Source organism: Glycine soja, chromosome 16, assembly GCF_004193775.1.
Source record: "Glycine soja cultivar W05 chromosome 16, ASM419377v2, whole genome shotgun sequence".
Taxonomy (NCBI): Eukaryota; Viridiplantae; Streptophyta; class Magnoliopsida; order Fabales; family Fabaceae; genus Glycine; species Glycine soja.
Window position 1 is genome coordinate 7,890,583 of NC_041017.1, and position 20,539 is coordinate 7,911,121.

At 36.1% G+C, this 20,539-nt stretch overlaps 2 protein-coding genes across 4 annotated transcripts; both read left to right on the forward strand.

Moving 5' to 3' along the window:
• The first annotated feature begins 1,996 nt into the window (after nucleotides 1–1,996).
• On the forward strand, nucleotides 1,997–9,532 carry LOC114390512 (probable apyrase 7). Of its 2 annotated transcripts, none has more exons than XR_003661933.1 (3): nucleotides 1,997–4,126; nucleotides 6,857–7,051; nucleotides 8,237–8,341. XR_003661933.1 is itself a non-coding variant. In XM_028351254.1 (3 exons), the coding sequence occupies exons 1-2, from the start codon at nucleotides 2,242–2,244 to the stop codon at nucleotides 8,545–8,547; spliced, it is 2,196 nt and encodes a 731-aa protein (XP_028207055.1). In that variant the 5' UTR covers nucleotides 1,997–2,241; the 3' UTR covers nucleotides 8,548–8,570; nucleotides 9,047–9,532. The 2 variants fall into 2 exon arrangements, 1 of the variants encoding a protein (XP_028207055.1); XM_028351254.1 differs by lacking the exon at nucleotides 6,857–7,051 and adding an exon at nucleotides 9,047–9,532 and having other exon boundaries at nucleotides 8,237–8,570.
• Nucleotides 9,533–14,128: 4,596 nt separating this feature from the next.
• Nucleotides 14,129–19,925, forward strand: LOC114391004 (protein unc-13 homolog). Of its 2 annotated transcripts, none has more exons than XM_028351988.1 (5): nucleotides 14,129–14,783; nucleotides 16,397–17,257; nucleotides 17,674–18,129; nucleotides 18,302–18,491; nucleotides 18,583–19,925. In XM_028351988.1, exons 1-5 carry the CDS (start codon nucleotides 14,364–14,366, stop codon nucleotides 19,509–19,511), a joined length of 2,856 nt encoding a protein of 951 aa, XP_028207789.1. In that variant the 5' UTR covers nucleotides 14,129–14,363; the 3' UTR covers nucleotides 19,512–19,925. The 2 variants fall into 2 exon arrangements, with proteins under 2 accessions (XP_028207789.1, XP_028207790.1); XM_028351989.1 differs by having other exon boundaries at nucleotides 14,690–14,783; nucleotides 16,378–17,257.
• The last annotated feature ends 614 nt before the right edge of the window (nucleotides 19,926–20,539 follow it).

Genomic DNA, 20,539 nt, shown 5'->3' on the forward strand with positions numbered 1-20,539 from the left:
GAGTGATTGGGATTTTTTCAGGATCATAACGGTGAGATGAAAATCCTAAAAAAATATTAAAAACAAGACGTCATGCTCTGTCTATATTGGGCCTAGCTCCTTGAGCTTATTTTAGGGAGGAGGCCAGTTGTTGTGCTCCCTCCCTTCAGTCTTGATGATTCAAGGGATCCTAAAATGAATGATATAGAAAATGGAAATAAATCTGATCAATTGGATTATTTTACCTCGGATCCCAAATGAGAAAAATGTGATCTTCAAAAATGCTTATCTTAAAGAAAATTTGACTCTAAATAATGTTTTTTTCAACATATGAGAAATCTTAAAAGAAAAAATAATAATTTAAGGACCGGTATTAATTAAAGAGAAAAAATGGAAATAGATCTTATGAATTTGATCATTTTATCTCTCAGTTCCCAAATGAGAAAAATGTGATTCTCTAAAATGTTTAGCTAAAAGAAAATTTGACTCCAAATAATGTTTTTTAACACGAGAAAACTTAAAGATGTAAAAAAACACGAAATCTTAAAAGGAAATATAATAAATTAAGAAATGATATTAAAGAGCAAAAAATGGAAATAGATGTTATGAATTTGATCATTTAGCCTCAAATCCCAAATGAGAAAAATGTGATTCTCTAACATGCTTAGCTAAAAGGAAATTTAACTTCAAATAAAGTTTTTAAAATATGAGAAAGCTTAGAAGGGAAAAATAATAAATTAAGGAATAATATTTATGAGTAAAAAAAAAAGGAAATAGATCTTATGAATTTGATGATTTCACCTTAGATTCCAAATGAGACAAATGCAATATTCGGAAAAGCTTAGGTAATTAAAAGGAAATTTGACCCAAAATAATGTTGGTTAGGATATGAAAAAGCTCAAAAGAAATAAAAAAACACATAAATTAAGGAATTATATTGATGAACATAAAATGTAAATAGATTCTATCAATTTACTCATTTTACCTTGGATTCCAAATGAAAAAAAAATGCAATTGCAAAAATGGTTAGGTAAAATATATTTTGGCTCAAAATAATGTTAGTTAAGATATGACAAAGCTCAAATGAAAAAAGAAAATTAATGAATGATATTAAAGAGCAAAAAATGAAAATAGGTCTTATCAATTTGATCATTTGTTATCTTAGATCCAAAATATGAAATTTTCCAAAAAGCTCATGCAAAAGGTAATTTGACTCAAAATAATGTTGGTTAATTAAGAATTGAGAAAGCTTAAAAGAAAAATAAATAATAAGGAATGATGTTAAAGAGAAGAAAATGGAAATAGATTGGCATATTATAAGGACAAAAATAAAAAAAATATTAGAAGGATTAAAATAAAAAAAGCCAACACTATTTTTTTTTAGAAATACCATTTTGAAAAAAAAAATTATAAGAACAAAAAAAAACAGGATACTAAAAGAACTATATAAGAAGATAAGAGAAGACCAAGATTTCTCTGTGCTAAAGTTGATCGAAATTTGAACCCCTAATATCAATATGAATCACATGCAAGAGATTTACAATAACAGATTTAGTAACGCTATGAGGAAATAGTAAACCTTTTCGTTTAGTCATACGCCATACATCACATATATGCATCTTAAAATTTGTTACAAACAATGAAACGATGAGTAATCCAACATAAAAAAAAAAAACCCAGTGTTGCATCTGCCTCATGCAACATGCAAATGGTGCCCGTAAAGGAAAGACTCACAAAGAAAAGAAATGCATATGTGGTGTACCCACTCGTGGAAACTCAGACAAAACGAAAGGAGGCCATTCAGTGTCTTTGGATAAAAAAAAAAGTTGTCAAAATTGATGATTGAAATTATGTTTTCTTTTGAGATTTTCTCTTATTATATTTGATACTCCTTTATTTATTTTTTTACATTACTTTGAGTGGGGTGCAAGAAGAAAGTGCCTTCAACGAAGCAGCCCAATCGAGAGCCTATTTAGTCAGTCCATGCAGCCCAACAACACAACACAAGACCAAAGTTTTTTAAAAAAATTCAAAAAAGAGAAAAAACGAAAACCTGTGTTTCCTCCCCCGCAACCACGCATCTCTGTGCAGAGAGAGAGAGAGAGAGAGAGAGAGAGAGAGAGAGAGAGAGATCTGCGTATATTCCATTTCCCCCTTTCTCTCTTCGCTCCACTTCCCAGATCTCGTAAGTCATATCACTGAAGCAACCACACCATGCACCGAACCACTCCATAACCGCACCAGATCCATCCCAACCTCGACATGGTCTTTGGCAAGAACAACAACCACCACCTCCGAATCTCCTCCTCCCTCCAAGATCTCTCCTCCTATCGCCATGACCTCGAACATGGCCATGGCCATGGCCCCACTCCCGACAACAACATCAACAACACCAACTTCACCTCCTCCAGTTTCTCCAAAACCAAACCGGTTCAACTTCCCAATCCGGTACGCCGCAAACACCTCTTCCTCTTCCTCTTCCTGATCCTCATCCTCTTCCTTTTCCTCCTCCTCCTCTTTTTCCTCTACACTCTCTACTCCCACCACTCCTCCCCCAAATACTACGTCGTTCTCGACTGCGGCAGCACCGGGACACGTGTCTACGTCTACAAGGCCCAAATCCAACACAATGACCAAAAAGCCACCCTCCCAATCTCCATCGAATCACTAAAGGACGGCCTTCGCAAGAACCCTTCTAGCGGTCGCGCCTACGACCGCATGGAAACTGAACCGGGCCTCGACAAACTGCTCCACAACCGAACCGGTTTAAAAACCGCCCTCGAACCGCTTCTCAAATGGGCGCAGAAGCAGATTCCAGAAACCTCCCACAAAACCACTTCTTTATTCCTCTACGCCACCGCAGGGGTTCGGAGACTCCCCTTCGACGATTCGAAATGGTTGCTCGACAACGCGTGGAGCTTTCTCAAGAGTTCTTCGCCGTTCGTGTGCAAAAGGGATTGGGTGAAGATCATTTCGGGGACCGAAGAGGCTTACTTGGGATGGATTGCGCTTAACTACGATTCAGGTATTCTCGGTGTTAAGCCAAGGAAAGAAACCTACGGTGCTCTTGATTTGGGAGGGTCTTCATTGCAGGTCACGTTTGAGGGGAATAGAAATAAGGAGCAGCAAAATCAACAGTTATTGAATAGTGAGACTAGTTTGTATGTTAGGATTGGCTCTATGAACCATCATTTGACGGCGTATTCGCTTGCGGGTTACGGGCTTAACGAGGCGTTTGATAAGTCTGTTGCTTATGTTTTTAAGAAATATGGGTATGGTATGGAGGATGTATTTAAGGGGAATGTGGAGGTTAATCATCCCTGCTTGCAATCCGGGTACAAGGAGAGGTATTCGTGCTCACATTGTTCGAATGCTGTGAAGAAAGGAGGGGAGAGTCCGACAGTCGAGGGGAATGGGAATGTGTTGGGGAAGAAGGATGGAGGATTGAGGACTGTGGTGACACTCATTGGTGCGCCAAATTGGCTGGAGTGCAGCGCGCTGGCGAAGGTGGCTGTGAATTTGTCTGAGTGGAGTGATGTTAGGCCTGGGATGGATTGCGAGGTTCACCCGTGTGCCCTTCGCGATAACTTGCCCCGCCCAATGGGGCACTTTTATGTGATTTCTGGGTTCTTTGTGGTGTACCGGTTTTTCAATTTGACTGCAGAGGCCACACTTGAGGATGTGTTGGAGAAGGGGAGGGAGTTCTGTGAGAAGAGATGGGATGTTGCGAGGAAGAGTGTCGCTCCTCAGCCGTTTATTGAGCAGTATTGCTTCAGGGCACCGTATATTGCATCGTTGCTGAGGGAGGGTTTGCACATTACTGATAAGCATATAACTGTTGGCTCTGGAAGCATCACTTGGACGCTTGGGGTGGCCTTGTTGGAAGCTGGGAAGGCATATTCGGTTAGGTTTGGGCTCCATGGTTTTGACTTGCTTCAGATGAAGATGAATCCATTGATTCTTATTCCCATTTTGATACTTACTTTCATTCTTCTGCTTTGTGCTTTGTCATGGGTTGTCAATTGGATGCCAAGATTTTTCCGGAGGCAGTATCTTCCTTTATTCAGGCATAACAGTGGATCCAGTGCATCTGGTATTAATATCGCATCTCCTTTCCGGTTTCAGCGGTGGAGTCCTATGAATTCTGGTAAGCTACTTGTTAAATGATATCTGGTTATTTGATGATCCAATAAATTTAATTTCTGAACTTACAATAAGTTAGGTACATGGAAGCATGTGTATTGCTCATGCTTGAGGTGTCTTAAATGTTTTTGACACCAACATCTCTGTGACATGTGTCAGGCACTCCTTGTTAGGCGCTTAATTAAAAATATATCTTGTGTAAACTCAGATACTTGACTTGAGCCAACACCTTCATATAGTTTGGACATTTGAACAGAGTCAATCGGCACCTTCTTATGGATAAACACTTTAAGGACGCTAGTATTATAAAATCTAGATATTGAATTTTTTAAACATTCAGCTTAAAATATGATAATGCCTCTTAATATATTTTGTGAGGCACATTTTATTCATTTATATCTTAATTATCAATTTATATATTTTGTTGTTACTTATATTTAATTCCATTACACACACATATGCAGTTTGCCAATGTTGTTTATTTTGGAACCTTAGCTGTGTTGGAATGTCCACGTTCATGCTGTTCCTGTGTCTATATTAGAGTCTGTGCTTGTGCTTAAACAACAGAACAGATGAATCTGTGACATTCTTCCTTGTTAGTGTTATGCACTCCATTTTACAACTGATGATTTTCAATGACTCCATAAAATGCATTTAATGTAATTGCTGAACTTAAATAAACAACATTTTGTAACAAAAATGTGTTTTTGTGTATTCCTTTGGAAAAAAAGCCAGTCTGCCACACTGGACCTAGGATGAAGGAGGAAATGGTCTTTATCAGGTTTCCTCAATTTGGTTCTTGATATTAATTGTCATATTTTTGGGAGTGTTTACTTAAGAAGATGATTGACTGTTAAGAATAAATGCTATTGTGAACTGTGAAGTTTTTTTCCCTTTTCAGGTTAACTAGAGTGATGCTAATTTATTTATGCTCATGCACCTGATAAGACTCTAGAGATATTATATCAAAACAATCAACTCTAATAGTATTAATAATGGAAATTCTGGTCTGTATCAGAGATTCAGACCTGGTATGGAGGATGGCAATAAGAACAACAGAAAACAAAATGATAACAGGGCAAATTCGAGAGTGCCCAATTCTCTCCCAAGCCTAACAGAATTCCAGCCTGCCTTCCTCTCTCTCACCCACTCACTTATATTTCCACTCTTTCTCTCTCCACACAACTGGTGCACACCCCACGCCATTACTGCCAGGTAGGCAAGTTAGTTAGGCTTTTCTCTCTCCTGATTCTGATCCTGTGCATCGCACCTCCTGCGCCTCCTCCCATAGGTCTTAAGTTTTTTACTAGGGGTCTTATCAGCACCTTAGTGCTCCTGTATGTGAAATAAAATTAACTTTTGTTGAGATCCTATATTGATTATAGATATGACTAAAGTAGATCTTATAAAGGCTTGGACAATCCTCACCTCATGAACTAACTTTTAGGGTTGAATTAGGCTTTAGCCCAAATTCAAGAATCAAGATAGTATTAGAGCCTATCTTAGATCTGATATTGAGCCACCCTCAACTGTCCAAAAATAAACAGCCTGGTCCCCCGGCTCTCCCAGTGCAATCTAGCTGGCCTCACGGCTTTTCCAGTGCAATATAAACTAAAGGGAAACTACCTGACCTTGCAACTTTCCCAGTGTATTCTCCGTGGCCCTGGGGTTTTCCCATGCCAATATAAAGAAACTCTGTCCTGCAATCTCCACACTCCAAATGTCAATCCTACACACACACACACACACACACACACACACTATATATATATATATATATATATATATATATATATATATATATATATTTATATATATATATATATACTAAAGTAGAGCTATAATGGCTTAGACAACTCTCATCTCATGAGCTAGCTTTTGTGGTGTAATTAGGCCTAACGCAAATTCAATACCTTTTAATATCTTGATCCCTCATTTGGAAAGACCAATGTCCCAACCTTCCTGGGTTGATATGGCCAACATATAAATATGTATATTTTGAATTTTGTTACAGAAGGAAGATGTCATTATGAGGATTGAAGTCGATGAAGCTTTCTTCTTGGTTCAAATTTGTAAACAAACCCTAATTTATATATGAATAAGTTAAAAGATTTTCTGAAGAATGCAGTCTCATTTCTGCCCAGTAAAGAATCTGAGGTTCTTCTGTTTAGTGCATCACTTAGTTCTGAACCTTTTAACAGTAATGAATAACTATGAATGTGCCTCCCTATGATGTTTTTCCTTTTCTACAACTTTCAATGCCATCGACACCTAATTTTGAACATCTATTATTGATTATAATATTTCACAGGGTGGAATGAAGTTTTTTTAACATCTATATTCATATTTTGAACCCACAAAATTGAAAGTAAATGTTCAAATATAGCTGTCAATTATGTCAAGAATTACAATGAGAGAAAAATCATAAAAAACTCATTTATATTAAAATTATAATCTACTAAAGTGTAACATATATCCATCTCTCAAAAGAGGAGTGTAACATATATCCATCTCTCAAAACTATGATAATTATTAGGCCAAGACATTTGATTGCACACAGGGTAGTCAAGTCGTCAATCACAATATATAGCTTATAGCAGCATTTCATCATGGCAGGTAGCCAGTAGGTGACTTACAAGATGCCAATCACCTCATGTTTTTGTGCTGTATCCATCTTTGCCCCTTTTTTAAAGTTTTCCAACCCATATGCTGTCATGATTTTTTTCTTTTTCAGTTCATCTGAAGACTCCTATAGTGTTCAAAATCTTCTTCCTCATTGGATGTCAAGACTGACCTCTGGTTCAATACAAACTCTAAACAACCCTTGGACCACTGCTTGCTGGCAGTGTTTTTTCTGATACACCAACTGCTTGCAGGCATCCTCTGCTGATTTGCTCACCTGCCCACATCCTGGTCTCTGGTCATGCAGGTCTGCTGATCTGCTGTGTTCTGATTCCTGATCCGCAACCTGCAGACCAGTCCCTGATAATTCTTTTCTGTGTATTATGACCACTCATTGATCTTCACATTGTTCTAACTCCCCATTTGTGTATTATTAGTTATGAATATGCTATGAAACTTGTTTAAATAAACTGAAAAGAGTTTGTTTTAATGAACTTTATCGAGTTACTTATTGAAATAAACTGAAGAGAGCTAATAAGAATCATTAGCCATTTTCGAAGACCACATTAACTCTACCAAACTCTAGGATAATCTTCAATTTGTGGCCATCCCACCCTATGCTATTCCATTTCAGGGTGCTTTTGGAAATATTGGCTCTATTTAGTTTGAGAAAATATTTTTCTGTTTTAGTTTCATGATTTCACTAATTACTAATAATTATATATGTTGGAGATGAGGAGAAGAACGCAAACACACTCTAGAGAGAAAATGAGAGGAATGGTAGAAAATCTTATTGATCACACAATCACTTGTGTTCTCTGTGTTAGTCATAGGTATTTATACGCAAGTCACTTATATCAGGTTGCATACTAGAAACTACTGAGTCAATCACTCTTACAAATAGTGTTAACCACTTATCAGTAAAACTGTACTTAACTATATACCTAACAGAGTTAACCACTTAAACAGACATGAGTTAACACTTTGAATTACTCTGCAACAATATTAAATTTAACAATGTTTTTGCTTTGTTTCCTATTTTGAAAAAATTGTATAGGAAATGGTGAAAATGAATGTAGTTTTCACCATAATACTGACAAAAAACAAAGAGAACAATTTAGAGTGAATCCTTAATATTCTAACAATTTATCTGTATCAAATTAATGTTTAGACTTTTGAGTAAATCTTTGGCAGATGCTATGGCTGTGAACTGATGTACTAAACAATCCCTCCATTAAATGCTATTAAATCAAAAACTGTAATTTATACTACATCCTAATGTATGTGCTGATAATGTAAGTAACATTTGTAATTTTCAAAAGTGTGCATTGTGTACTTTCACAGCATACTATGCTTGGTTTTGGTTTTCTTATAAATTATAGCTGAGTTGCTCCTTTTGGATAGTTTGAATGTCTTTGTTCAGTCTGTGTACTATGTTGGTGGTATTTCTTTGTGATTGAGCTTTGAAGTCTTTGTACCTGTGGTATTGCAGGAGATGGAAGAATAAAGACCCCACTCAGCCCAACAATTGCAGGTTCACAGGATAGACCGTTTCGCCTGGGGCATGGTCTTGGTGATAACAGTGGCAACATCCAGCTGATGGAATCTTCCTTTTACCCATCAGCTAGTAGTGTCTCACATAGTTATTCCTCGAACAATTTAGGGCAGATGCAGTTCGACAGCAGTAGTATAGGGGCATTCCGGTCACCCCACAGAAGTCAGATGCGTCTGCAGAGTAGGAGATCTCAATCTCGAGAAGACCTGAATTCTTCATTGGCCGAGACACACATAGTGAAGGTTTAGGGTGTGATCTTCTGAAAACTTTGGTACGGTTACACTAATATCTTCTTGAAAATTACAGTTTTACAAACTAACCATTTTTTCCTTTTGGTTTTGCTTAATCAATTCTTCACAGGCATTCTTTTTTGTAACATAACAATAGTTATAGATAAATACTAGAAAAGCACATGCATATTCTTTTTATTGATTGTCCTTTCTATATTTTTGAAGTTATTAATACAAATTTCTGAACCATACTGATAACATTTCCACGCATTTCTCCTATCTTTGTAACTGCACTTGTACATGTGCAACAAATTTTGTGGCTTGTCATGAGTTGTAAAAGCCAATTAAATTGGACTGCCCAAGATGAAAATTTTCCGGGCATTTCCTGAACACCTTGTCATTGTACTGTCATCTGTAATGGTACCTTTTCACAAATGGATATCTGAGAGTGCCTTTCTCTATGTTATTTTTCTCTAAATCTTCAATGCAAATTGTAAAACATTTATACATGTCCCAGCATTTCAGTTTTTGTCATGGAGATGCCCAAGGGGGCTAAAGAAGAGTTGGCAAGATTTGTTTAATTCCAGACTAATTTGCTTCTTCTGGATCTCACTTCTAAACTGATTTCCTCCACAAGATGCATAGCACAACAAACAAGCACTCATAAGCCTTCAGATGATTAAAGAAATTTCAACGTCTGCCGAGCACAAGAAGCTTTTCAAACTGCGAAGATCAAAATTCATTTGTGACTATTTTCATACCAATTTTTAGACTAATAAACCTCCATTACTACAGAGAATATCCCCTTGTTTCATAGGGGACTTTTGACTGGGAAAAGCACTTGGAAGCTGTGTAAGTTAAGCCGTTAAGAAAAGTTGTAATATAGAATATTTTACATGTCAAATAAGAATTCAGTTGCACCTTGCAAGCTACTGGCCCCTTTTCTTCCTATAGACGTTATGCTACTTTCCATAAGAAGCAATGTGTTCCGTTTGAATATTTATACAGCAAACAGCATTTCCATTACGCAAGACTTCATGCAAACTAAGCAAATTCCTCATCACTAATGTGTGTGGGTTTATTATTACAAAATTAATTATATTATCATATGGTAATTCATAATTAGATAAGTGAAAAAATAAATTGTTAGTAAATTTTTATTTTAAAATTCAAATAACTTTGTCACATTACTTGAGATAAGGTTATATCTCAGGATATTGTATAAAATACAGGAATGTGGTTTCTAACTTAATCTAGAAAGAGTCTCTTAAAATGTTGCACCCTGAAATAAAAAGAGATATATATTTTTTTAACGGCAAACATAATTATTATTAAATGAGAGGTACCAGAAGTGCCACCGAAATTACGTTCAAACAGTAACCCATATGTTCTTATCATCCATAACAAAAGCCTGACAGTGATTTCTTATTCCTGTGAACAAAAATCATCAAAACCATCACCCTGCATTTATTATATAGAAAAATGCTTGACAAACACCCAATATGTTATTATACACCTAGAGAGAGAAAGAGAAAAGAAAAAATAAAGGTATTATAATATTTATGATGTAATAGGAGGAGATAAATAGAAGAAAAAAAATGTGAAGTGTTGTTGGAATATTTAAAATAAATGGTGATTTGTGTGTCATTACTCTATATCAAGATGATAACCCTTGATAAGGTCCCATATGTCTATCTTGAGCCCACCCTCCAACCTTTCCTACACTAGTTAGCCACCAAACTAGCCTCAGGTACTACCCATTTTTTTATTTATCATGAATTAGTCAAATGTGAGTGTTTTCATTGGATTCTATCATATTATTCATTTTAGCTTTTGTTTGTGTGATGTTTGTACTTGTTATACATTTTGGTAATTGAAGTTTAAATTTTGTTAAAAGACGATACATGAAGCTACATGAAATGCAAAAATTATCAAGCACAAATTGCACTCAAGTTACAATCAAAGATTGTTTTGATTTTTGTCTTCATTCACACCAACCTGATCTCGATTTTGCCGACAATTACTCTTGTGCCTTTCATGTCTACATTGGCTACATGTTTGTCTATGTTGAGATTTTGTCCAATCCATTTTGTTCCTTATGCATGTTGACTTTGGTTGACCTTTGGCATGTAATTTGGATGCATCAAGAACCATAATAGGGCCACTTCTTTCAGGGATGGTTTCCTCATAGTCAAGGGGATTCAAGTTGCCATAATAGGCTTGAATGATGCTTTTGATTTTGTACACTTTATCTACATACTAGTACATGTTGATTTTAACATGGGCGCATGCTGCTATGATGTGGGAGCAAGGATATTTGTGTTGAGTATCTTTAGTGTTTTAATTATGACAAACCTTTTGAACACAAATCATAAGCTTTCTGAGTTTATGCCTACTAATAAGTTTGCTCAAGTGTATTAAGAAAATACAAGTTTTGTAAAGAACAACAATTGAAGTAAACTTAAGGCTGTCACGAGTCACTCAGAGAGGATGATTACTTGAAAGGTCAAAAGAAGACTCAAAGTGTCATTGGTTGTGTACTGCAATGAAGAAATCAACATGCTCACTAGATGAAGAGAAAAACTTCAAGTCATGAGAAATAATCAGCAATTAAAGGACAAGAAAAATGTTTCAGACATGAAGATTTGCACAATGAACATGACCTGGAAAGCTTGTAGAAAGATCTTCAACTTTTATGCACAAGTCGTGACATTGTATCTGGAGTTCTAGAAATGCAATTGAGTTGTTCTTATTAGCTTTAGAAAGCTTTTAGAAAGATCTTAAACTTTCATGCACAAATCGTGGTCTAATACAACTTGGATCATGGACAAATTTGAGCTTGAAGTTGCAGACATTGGTCTGCTTGGAATACTTGATATATGTGTCGTAATTTGAAGGCTGCTTGAGCTACAAAAGTTCATTTGAGATCATGTCAATGGTTGTGGAAATATAAGAGAAAGATCTACATCTTTCATGGGAAAGTCGTTCGCTAATAAGGCTTGAATCTTGAAAGAAATGGATCATGAAGATAAAGATGTCATTTTGTCCTTATAATATAACACAATTGTAATGCTTTGAAGATTGCTTATGTTGTTGTGGTCCAAATGATATTTTCCTGTACCTGAATGTCAAGGATATAATTCTCTACAACTCTTATGAAGACATCAAAAGCCAGTTTGGCCATTAAAAGGGGTCAAAGAATTAAAAAGCAGTAGCAAGCTCACACCTGAATGTTTGGAATACAACTCTGTCATGTCATCTCATCAAAGTATTCCTATAAGAAGAACATTTAGTGGCTTTCAATCTACATCAAAGAAGTCTCTCAAAGGTGAACATCATATGCAGGAAAGCTATGCAATCCAATAGATATGCAAACGATACATACACAAAGAACAAGGCATAACAAGTGTCCTAATGAATTCAAAAAAAGCTCAAAATGGATGTCTCAACTATGCTTTCAAGTGAGAAGCTTTAGAAGATTTGAAAGAAGTCCATTTTTTGAAAAAGTCAGTGCTACCCTCTGAAGATCTCAGTCTTACCATATCACAAAGACATCAGGAAGGCCTTACACGTAAGATTTATTAAAGGCTACAATGAGAAAATAACATTAGAATGAAGGTGCATCAAAGTCTACTTTAGAATAGTGAAGACTTGATTTTGACTTTCTGAACATCAAAATGGTTTAGAATGACTCAAAAAATATCACTTGGACAACATCAAAATCACTTTTTATATGGTGTCACTATAACGACCCGAATGTCATTACATGGAACACTAAGACTTTAATGCGAAAGATTCATTTTTAATCCTTTTAAAAGCTATTGAAATAATTTAATTAATGAAAATATGCAAGAATTTTTTGCAACACCAAGCATGTCATATAAACATGATACGTAAAAGAGTCCTCAAGACATAAGATATAAAGTACTTGTGTCCTAAGACATTACATCATCAAAACATCACAAACAGGACTCCAAAACAAATCTCAGGGGGTCTCATTAAAGGAATAAATACAACACAAATTCATAAACATATCTAAACCCTAAGTTGGTCCCTAGTACAACAAAACATAAATAAATGACGAAAGGTCCAATCTCATCCTTAAGTCCACCATCAAGCCCACATCAACCATGATTGGTGTGTTCCTCATAAGCTATATCATAATTTGTTCCAGTGTCAAATAACACGATCATCACAGTTTAATAAAAAACACAAGGGTAAGCTTATTTTAAAAGAAAACATCATATAATTTAAACAATATAAATCACCATCCTTATCAGAGCTAAAGAAAATCCTCCGCATTTTCGATAACGATATAATTATGCAACTTTTCAAGTAGCATATCAATCTTAAATCATAATTATTTATGTACATGTCTAACAATTATGTTATGTCATGCTGACTCTTTACTTGAAGGAGATTTTCACCGTTTGAGTGATTAACTCAATCACAATCCTTAACATAGTCACCCCTAGACCATTCAGGAAAACTTGAACTAATCCTACAGAGGAAGTGTGATTTTATCGAAAATAGATGAACGTGGGTAGTGACTTACCTCGATAAGACTTGCAAAGACCTTAACTGATTAAGGAATTTGCTCACTCATCCATTCTATAGGTCTATTCCCGTTAGTCATCATGGACAACCTCCAAAACTAGGTTGAGGGTCCACCAAGCACCCTCAACTTACGTGTCTACTCTCTTTCTTAATTATCCCTTTATTTACCTCATTTCTTCTCTACCAAATTTTGAACCAAGTGAAAAAAAAAGTTCCACAAAAATAATAATAAAAACAATTAAATCAAACTGAAATCTTCACACAAACGACAAGCATAACTAACTAAATTAAACAATAACCGAATAAGATAAAAATGAATCCAATGACAGAAACCTAGTAAACAAGATTCCCTGACACCATACACATTATTACAACACAACAACATATAGTGAATCTACCCTCAATATAAACAATTTTTACAAGTAAATTATCGTGTGTACAAATTTGGTAGCTTTTGTAATAATATTTTTTAAGGTATATGGAATATTCACAAAAGTTATATAAATAATAATTTTTAATTAATTAATAATATAAATTTTCTATATTAACAGTGTATAAATTTGAAACTAATAAAAATCAATAATAAAAACTAACACGTTATTATTCTAAGTAAAGTTAAATTCAACGATATCTAAGTATTCTAAATAGAAAAAGAATATAATTGAAAAGAGACACATAACTTTTTTTTTTATTATTAATCAAAATTCATATTAAAGATTAATCTATAATTATTATAGAGAAAATAATCTTATCTAATATTATCTTTATTTTTAATATTTTTATTCTCAATTATTATAAATCACTGTAACATTTTATTTTAACTTATAATACTAATTACATCTTTCAAAAACAAGTAACATTCAAGTCGAGTGTTTTTTTGGGCTAATCTTGATGAAGTTGATAGATATTTTGAATCTAACCTCTTAACATAAAAATAAAAAATAAGATCAATAATATAAACAGACTGATCTTGTCATATCCAGCAAATTAAATAATTAAAAAAAATTGATAAGCATATGTCTCAACCGAAAAGTTGCAATTTTGTTTTCCCCTTTATTCTCTCTGTCTACACACACACTACATTACAACCACCTTCAACTCCAAACTCATTCTGGTGTGGTGTGGCCCACCCAGCTATCTTGAAATTCAAGCAAGAATAACTAACAGACAGACACAAAGGGCCAAACCCAACTAAACACTTTTTCTCTGACACCCAAACAGAGAAAACAAACTAAAATCCCCACTTCACTTTTCAAACTTATCTGGCTCACCGACCAATGTCCACAAAGAGGCACAATCAAAGCGCCGCCATGCCGGTGCACCCCATTGAGGATCTTCCCGGAGCTCCGTTCGGCGACGCGGCTTCGAATTTCGCCGAATCGGAGCTCCGGGAGACGGCCTACGAGATCCTCGTCGGGGCGTGCCGGAGTTCGGGGCCGAAGCCGCTAACTTTCATATCGCAGTCGGAGAGGGGGGATCGGGATAGAGCGGCGCCGGCGCCGTCGTTGCACCGGTCGCTGACTTCGACGGCGGCGAGTAAGGTGAAGAAGGCGCTGGGGCTCAAAACGACGTCGTCGTCGAGGGGGAGTAGCAAGCGCGCGGCGACGACGGGGGAGTTGGTGAGAGTGCAGATGAGGATTTCAGAGCAGAGTGATACCAGAATTAGAAGAGCATTGCTCAGAATTGCTGCAGGCCAGGTTTGAAAATTGAATTTTTTTTGGACTTTGGTTAGTTTCAAAATTTAATAGTTTAATTTTTACACTATCAATCAATCAAAATTATGAAATAGTATAACTAACTTATCGAATTTGTCGGTTGTGACTGTGATTGGATGACCGTGTAAGTGTGTACACTCATTACTCTAAAATTTGAGGAGTTATTAAAAATTGGAAATTTGGAGGGAGAAAAAATTATTAGCAATGAGAAATAGGTGGTGTGTGTGTGTTTTCAAATTTTTAGATTGGGGTATTCAATTTGGACTCTTGAATTAATTTTTGCTTAAGTGCTTGCCTTGCGGTTGAAGTTTTGTGCATCTTTATTCTTTTACCCAATTAAGGTTTTCCAAATGAGTGAATGACACTTTGTTTGACTTGTTTTGACTAACTAACGTAACGTGTTAAATTGGATGGGATGTTCTACTTTAGTTTCAAGCAAGGATATAAGTAATCATTGTTTGCTTTTGATAGCTTTGTGACTTGTGTTAAACCTGATGACAAAAATGTAGTGTTCATCACTAGTTGTTGCTCATAATGGGTGGCAACGATGCTCGTAGCATTCTATCTTCCATGTCTAATGTCCAATGACAATGTGCTTATTGGTAAGTAGTGAATAGAATACCATTCCATATAGCACCTTTCCAAAAAGCACTGATTTGATTCAAAGTCATTGATTGTGCTGATCTAGCTTGCAAGGTCTTGTTCCAAATCATGATTGCTCCCAATGCCAAGGATTGTAGTCACAGGAAGTCTGTATCTGTCATGACTCATGACCACAGAGATATTATTTAATTGTGTCTCTAGACACTAGTCATGAGGAATGATTGGTGATGAATGTTCTATTTTTTTCTCATCAGGCTTAGCACTAGTGTTAAAGCTATCAAAATTAAACAACAGCTAGTTGTTGAGTTATGAAAAATATTCCATCCAATTTTAATGGGATTTGATTACTGAAGGCTAATGGGATGGAATATAATTTTAGATGTAAATCCAGGTGAAGTGTCATTTCATGAAATCTCTAGAGACATTAATATATAATTGAAATTATATAATAAAACTTTTTATTGGGCTGGCCCAATTTCAGTCCAAAGTTTTTGAACAGGTCCAAGTCAACCCTAATGTGATTTAGCTTACTGCTTACCTGATTTTCAGCCCTATGTGTACTTTATTAATATGTCAGATAATATTCATGTGATTAATCATGATTTCAAATTGCTTTTCCTTTTAAAAAGAATTTATATTTGCAAAAGTGAAAAAAAAAATGTGGCTACTGTCCACATGACAGTTGCTGCAACACCCACAGTTACAGTAATCAAACCATAACACGACTACAAACACCACTGTGACTATAATTGAAAAACCATATGAAGATAATGACAAGAAGCTAATAAACATCAGCTATCATTTATTGCATTTAGTATTATTGTAACTGTTACAAAAGGGTTAATTTCACTAATTCACTTCATTTCTTTCTCTATTAATTTGATTGAAACATGTGGACCAAAATGTCATGTTTGAACATCTGCATTATGGTTCCTTCTTACATCTGTTTAATCACAATCATAAAACTGACTAGGTCTCTGTTCATGAAATAGCTTGGAAGACGCATGGAGTCAGTGGTTCTTCCACTAGAGCTTATACAACTGTTCAGGAGTTCAGATTTTCCAAGTCAACAAGAGTATGAAGCTTGGTTGAGAAGAAATTTGAAGGTTCTTGAAGCAGGACTCCTCTTGCATCCTCATCTTCCCTTAGATAAATCAGACCCTTCTGCACAGAGTCTACGGCGCATAATCCGCGGAGCATTTGAGAAACCCATGGATATTGGAAAGAATGGTGAATCAATGCAAACCTTTCGAACTGTTGTTATGTCTCTTTCTTGCAGATCATCTGATGGGTCTATCTGTGAGACATGCCATTGGGCTGATGGTTTTCCACTGAACCTCTGGATCTACCAAACTCTTTTAGAAGCTTGTTTTGATCTTCATGCAGAATCTTCTGTGATAGAAGAGGTTGATGAGGTCTTAGAACTCATTAAGAAGACCTGGGTTATGCTTGGAATTAATGAGATGCTACATAATATTTGTTTCTCATGGGTCTTATTTCATCAGTATCTTGTCACTGGCCAAGTGGAGAATGATCTTCTGTTTGCATCCAGTAATCTATTGGCAGAAGTTGGGAAAGATACTGGAGGCTCAAAAGATCCTATTTACACAAAAATCTTGAGGAATACATTGAGTTTGATACTAAGTTGGGCAGAGAAAAGGCTCCTTGCATACCATCATACTTTTCATAATGGTAATATTGAATCAATGGAAAGTGTTATTTCTCTCGCAGTGTTATCAGCAAAGATATTAGAAGATATCTCTCATGACTACAATCGGAAGAAGATAGATGATGTGGACTACACTAGAGTTGATAATTATATTAGATCATCTTTGCGTACTGTTTTCATTCAGGCAAGTTCCATCATTCAAGCTCCCTTAAATATGAATACTCTCTTTCAGATGGTACAGACATATGACAAATTATGACATGTTTGTATATGCTATACAGTTTGATCCCACTGACTGAAGCTGGATAATCAGCTGTTTTGCTCTATTACAGTATTGACTTCTAAAAATACTTTTGCTCAACTTTTCCTTTGTGTTTAGAAAGTTGGTATTAGTTCCTTTTTATGCATTGCAAGAGCTTAGGACTTCTGTAATGTGTGTGGGTAATTTATAAGCTAAAACTCCTTTCTGCTCCTGCTATGTTTAATGTGTCAACATTCTCCAATTGGTTTTTCATTTTTATGTACTGTACTTTACAAAGCTAATTTCCTAATGTAGTGCCATCAGTATGACCTAACTCTTTTTAATCTCCTTTACGGCAGAAATTGGAGAAACTAGACCTCTGCAAGCATCCATCTAGAAAACAGAATAAAGCCTTTCCCATTCTTTCTGTCCTTGCACGAGATATTATTGAACTGGCTATCAACGAGAAAGCAATATTTAGTCCCAAATTGAAGAGATGGCATCCACTTGCTACTGGTGTTGCTGTTGCTACCCTCCATGTGTGTTATGGAAATGAGTTGAAGAAGTATGTTAAGGGTATTAATGAGTTGACACCCGATGCTATAGAAGTGCTGATAGCTGCAGACAAATTGGAGAAAGATCTGGTGCAGATAGCAGTGGAAGATTCTGTTGACAGTGAAGATGGTGGAAAATCCATTATAAGGGAGATGCAACCTTACGAGGCTGAAGCTGTAATTGCTACCCTGGTTAAGTCATGGATAAATATCAGAGTAGATAGATTGGGGGAATGGGTTGACAGAAATCTGCGACAAGAGGTATGCCAAATCTTGTTCTTAATCTAATCAAGTTAACATAGTATTTGTTTTTTCTTTCTATCAAACAAATATCTCTTTCTCCCATTACTTTGTTGGTGCTACAATCAAACATGGCAGTTAGCAACTTTAAAAGTGTTAATCTAATTTTTAACTTCACTATTGTATTCTATAGGTATGGAATCCTGGGGCAAATAAAGAGGGTTTTGCTTCTTCTGCTGTTGAAGTTCTACGAATGATAGATGACACTCTGGAGGCTTTCTTTCTGTTGCCTATACCCATGCATGCAGATTTGCTTCCTGGATTGATGTCTGGTCTCGACAAATCTCTCCAACAGTACATTTTGAAAGCCAAATCTGGCTGTGGTATATATTTATCACATAGCATCTGGTCTACCAAGGTAGTTAGTTATTCAATCATTGTGTGACCAGGATTTCCCCTTTTTATGATCTGTAGGTAGCCATAGTAGCTTCATCCCAACTTTGCCTGCATTGACTAGGTGTTCAACAAGATCAAAAAATGGTGTTTTTAGGAAAAATGAAAAGTCACAAGTGACTCAGAGGAGGAAAGCCCATGTTGGAACCACTAATGGAGACAATTCAGTTGATAAAACCCAGATGTGTGTTTGCATCAATACTATGCAGCGCATTCGCATGGAGTTAGGGGTTTTGGAAAAAAGGATAGTTGCCAATCTCAGCAGTTCTAGATCCACTAATGAGGATATAGCAAATGGGGTGAGCTTGAAGTTCAAGCTTTCCACATCTGCTGCTGTGGAAGGCATCCATCAACTCTGCAAGTGTGTAGCATACAAAATCGTTTTCCATGATCTCTGGCATGTTCTTTGGGATGGCCTATATGTCGGAGAAGTTGCATCTGCCAGGATTGAGCCTTTTCTTCAGGAGCTGGAGCAGTACTTGGAGATCGCATCATCTACAGTGCACGATAAAGTTAGAACACGTGTAATTATTGAAGTAATGCAGGCTTCTTTCGATGGGTTTCTGTTGGTTTTGTTAGCCGGAGGTCCATCACGTGCTTTCTCTCTGCAAGATTCTGTTATCATAGAGGAAGATTTCAAGTTTCTGACTGGCTTGTTCTGGTCCAATGGAGATGGATTGCCGGCCGAATTGATAGAAAAGCATTCTACCACTGTCAAAGGTGTACTTCCCTTGTTTCATGCAGATACCGAGCACATAATTCAGCAGTTCAGTCAACTTACTATGGAAATGTACGGCTCTACAGCCAAATCCCGGCTTCCATTGCCTCCAACAGCAGATCAATGGAGCCCAACAGAGCCGAACACACTTTTGCGAGTCTTGTGTAATAGGAATGATGAGGCAGCTGCCAAGTTCCTTAAGAAGAATTACAACTTACCTAAGAAGTTCTAACAATTGACAAATAACCACTCTGATAAGCCACGCCTTCCCACCCAATATAAAATTTTAGTTTGTTCGTTTTGTGTTGTGAAACCCTGGCGTAGTTTTTGAGGATGTGATCGAGGTAAAGGTGGTAAGGTATGCATTATACACTTACTGATGAACTCTAGGAAATATGGTGCTTTCTCATCAATAATGCTCAAACGTATACATTGTACATGTGTGATTCTTTGCCTTTGTTAATTTGTTGGTGTCAAAACGCAATTACTGACAGCATGGTAATACAGAGAAGTATTTATAATTAGTTATTATTTTTTTTATAATTTCAAAATTAATGGTCTATTAATTTGTGCTGCACTGTAATTTACCCCCACAAACTACTTGAGCTTGATCTTGTAAATGAAGTGAAATTATTTATTTGTGCAACTTTGTTAATCTTAGAGGCATTGCTTGAAGAAGACATTTATTTAAAGACTACACAATTTATTATATACTAATAAAAAAATATTCTATTAACTTGAATGCAAGGTATTTTTCAATTACCTAAAACTCCCGCTATAAATTACCATTAATATTGACAGCAAAAATGTGCGATCGGTAGGTAACACTTGGGACATACATTTTTTTTAAAATGATGTACATACTTGAAAAGCCTCCAATAAATTAACGAGGCAGCCTGCCATGCAATGCAAGGGCATAATACGTCAAGGAGGAGGAGGTAACCAATAAAAAAGCATTATAAGAGGAATTTTCGAGGGTGGTGAATTGTAATGAGTCACTAACTAGACAAAAGTCTAGAGTGAGGTAGGCTTCGGAAGGTGATCGCAACTCTAAATATTGTCAATCGTGCATGAATTGGAGAAGGAGGAAGAGTGCCTTGAGAGGGTTGGTTGTTGAGGGGGCTTGGGTTGATGACCCGCATGATGTGAAGGAGGGAGTTGAGAAATTTTTCCAAGAAAGATTTAGAGAAACGGAAGAGAATAAACCTAAACTAGATGAGGTGGAGTTCAAAAAATTAGTGGTTGAAGATAATATTTTGC

Bases quoted from the DNA above. Each gene is read 5' to 3' on its own strand.
- LOC114390512 (XM_028351254.1), top strand. From the start codon at position 2,242: ATGGTCTTTGGCAAGAACAACAACCACCACCTCCGAATCTCCTCCTCC. The intron at 4,127-8,236 runs GTAAGCTACTTG...GTGGTATTGCAG, and splicing joins GTGGAGTCCTATGAATTCTG to GAGATGGAAGAATAAAGACC.
- LOC114391004 (XM_028351988.1), top strand. From the start codon at position 14,364: ATGTCCACAAAGAGGCACAATCAAAGCGCCGCCATGCCGGTGCACCCC. The intron at 17,258-17,673 runs GCAAGTTCCATC...CCTTTACGGCAG, and splicing joins TGCGTACTGTTTTCATTCAG to AAATTGGAGAAACTAGACCT. The intron at 18,130-18,301 runs GTATGCCAAATC...TGTATTCTATAG, and splicing joins ACAGAAATCTGCGACAAGAG to GTATGGAATCCTGGGGCAAA.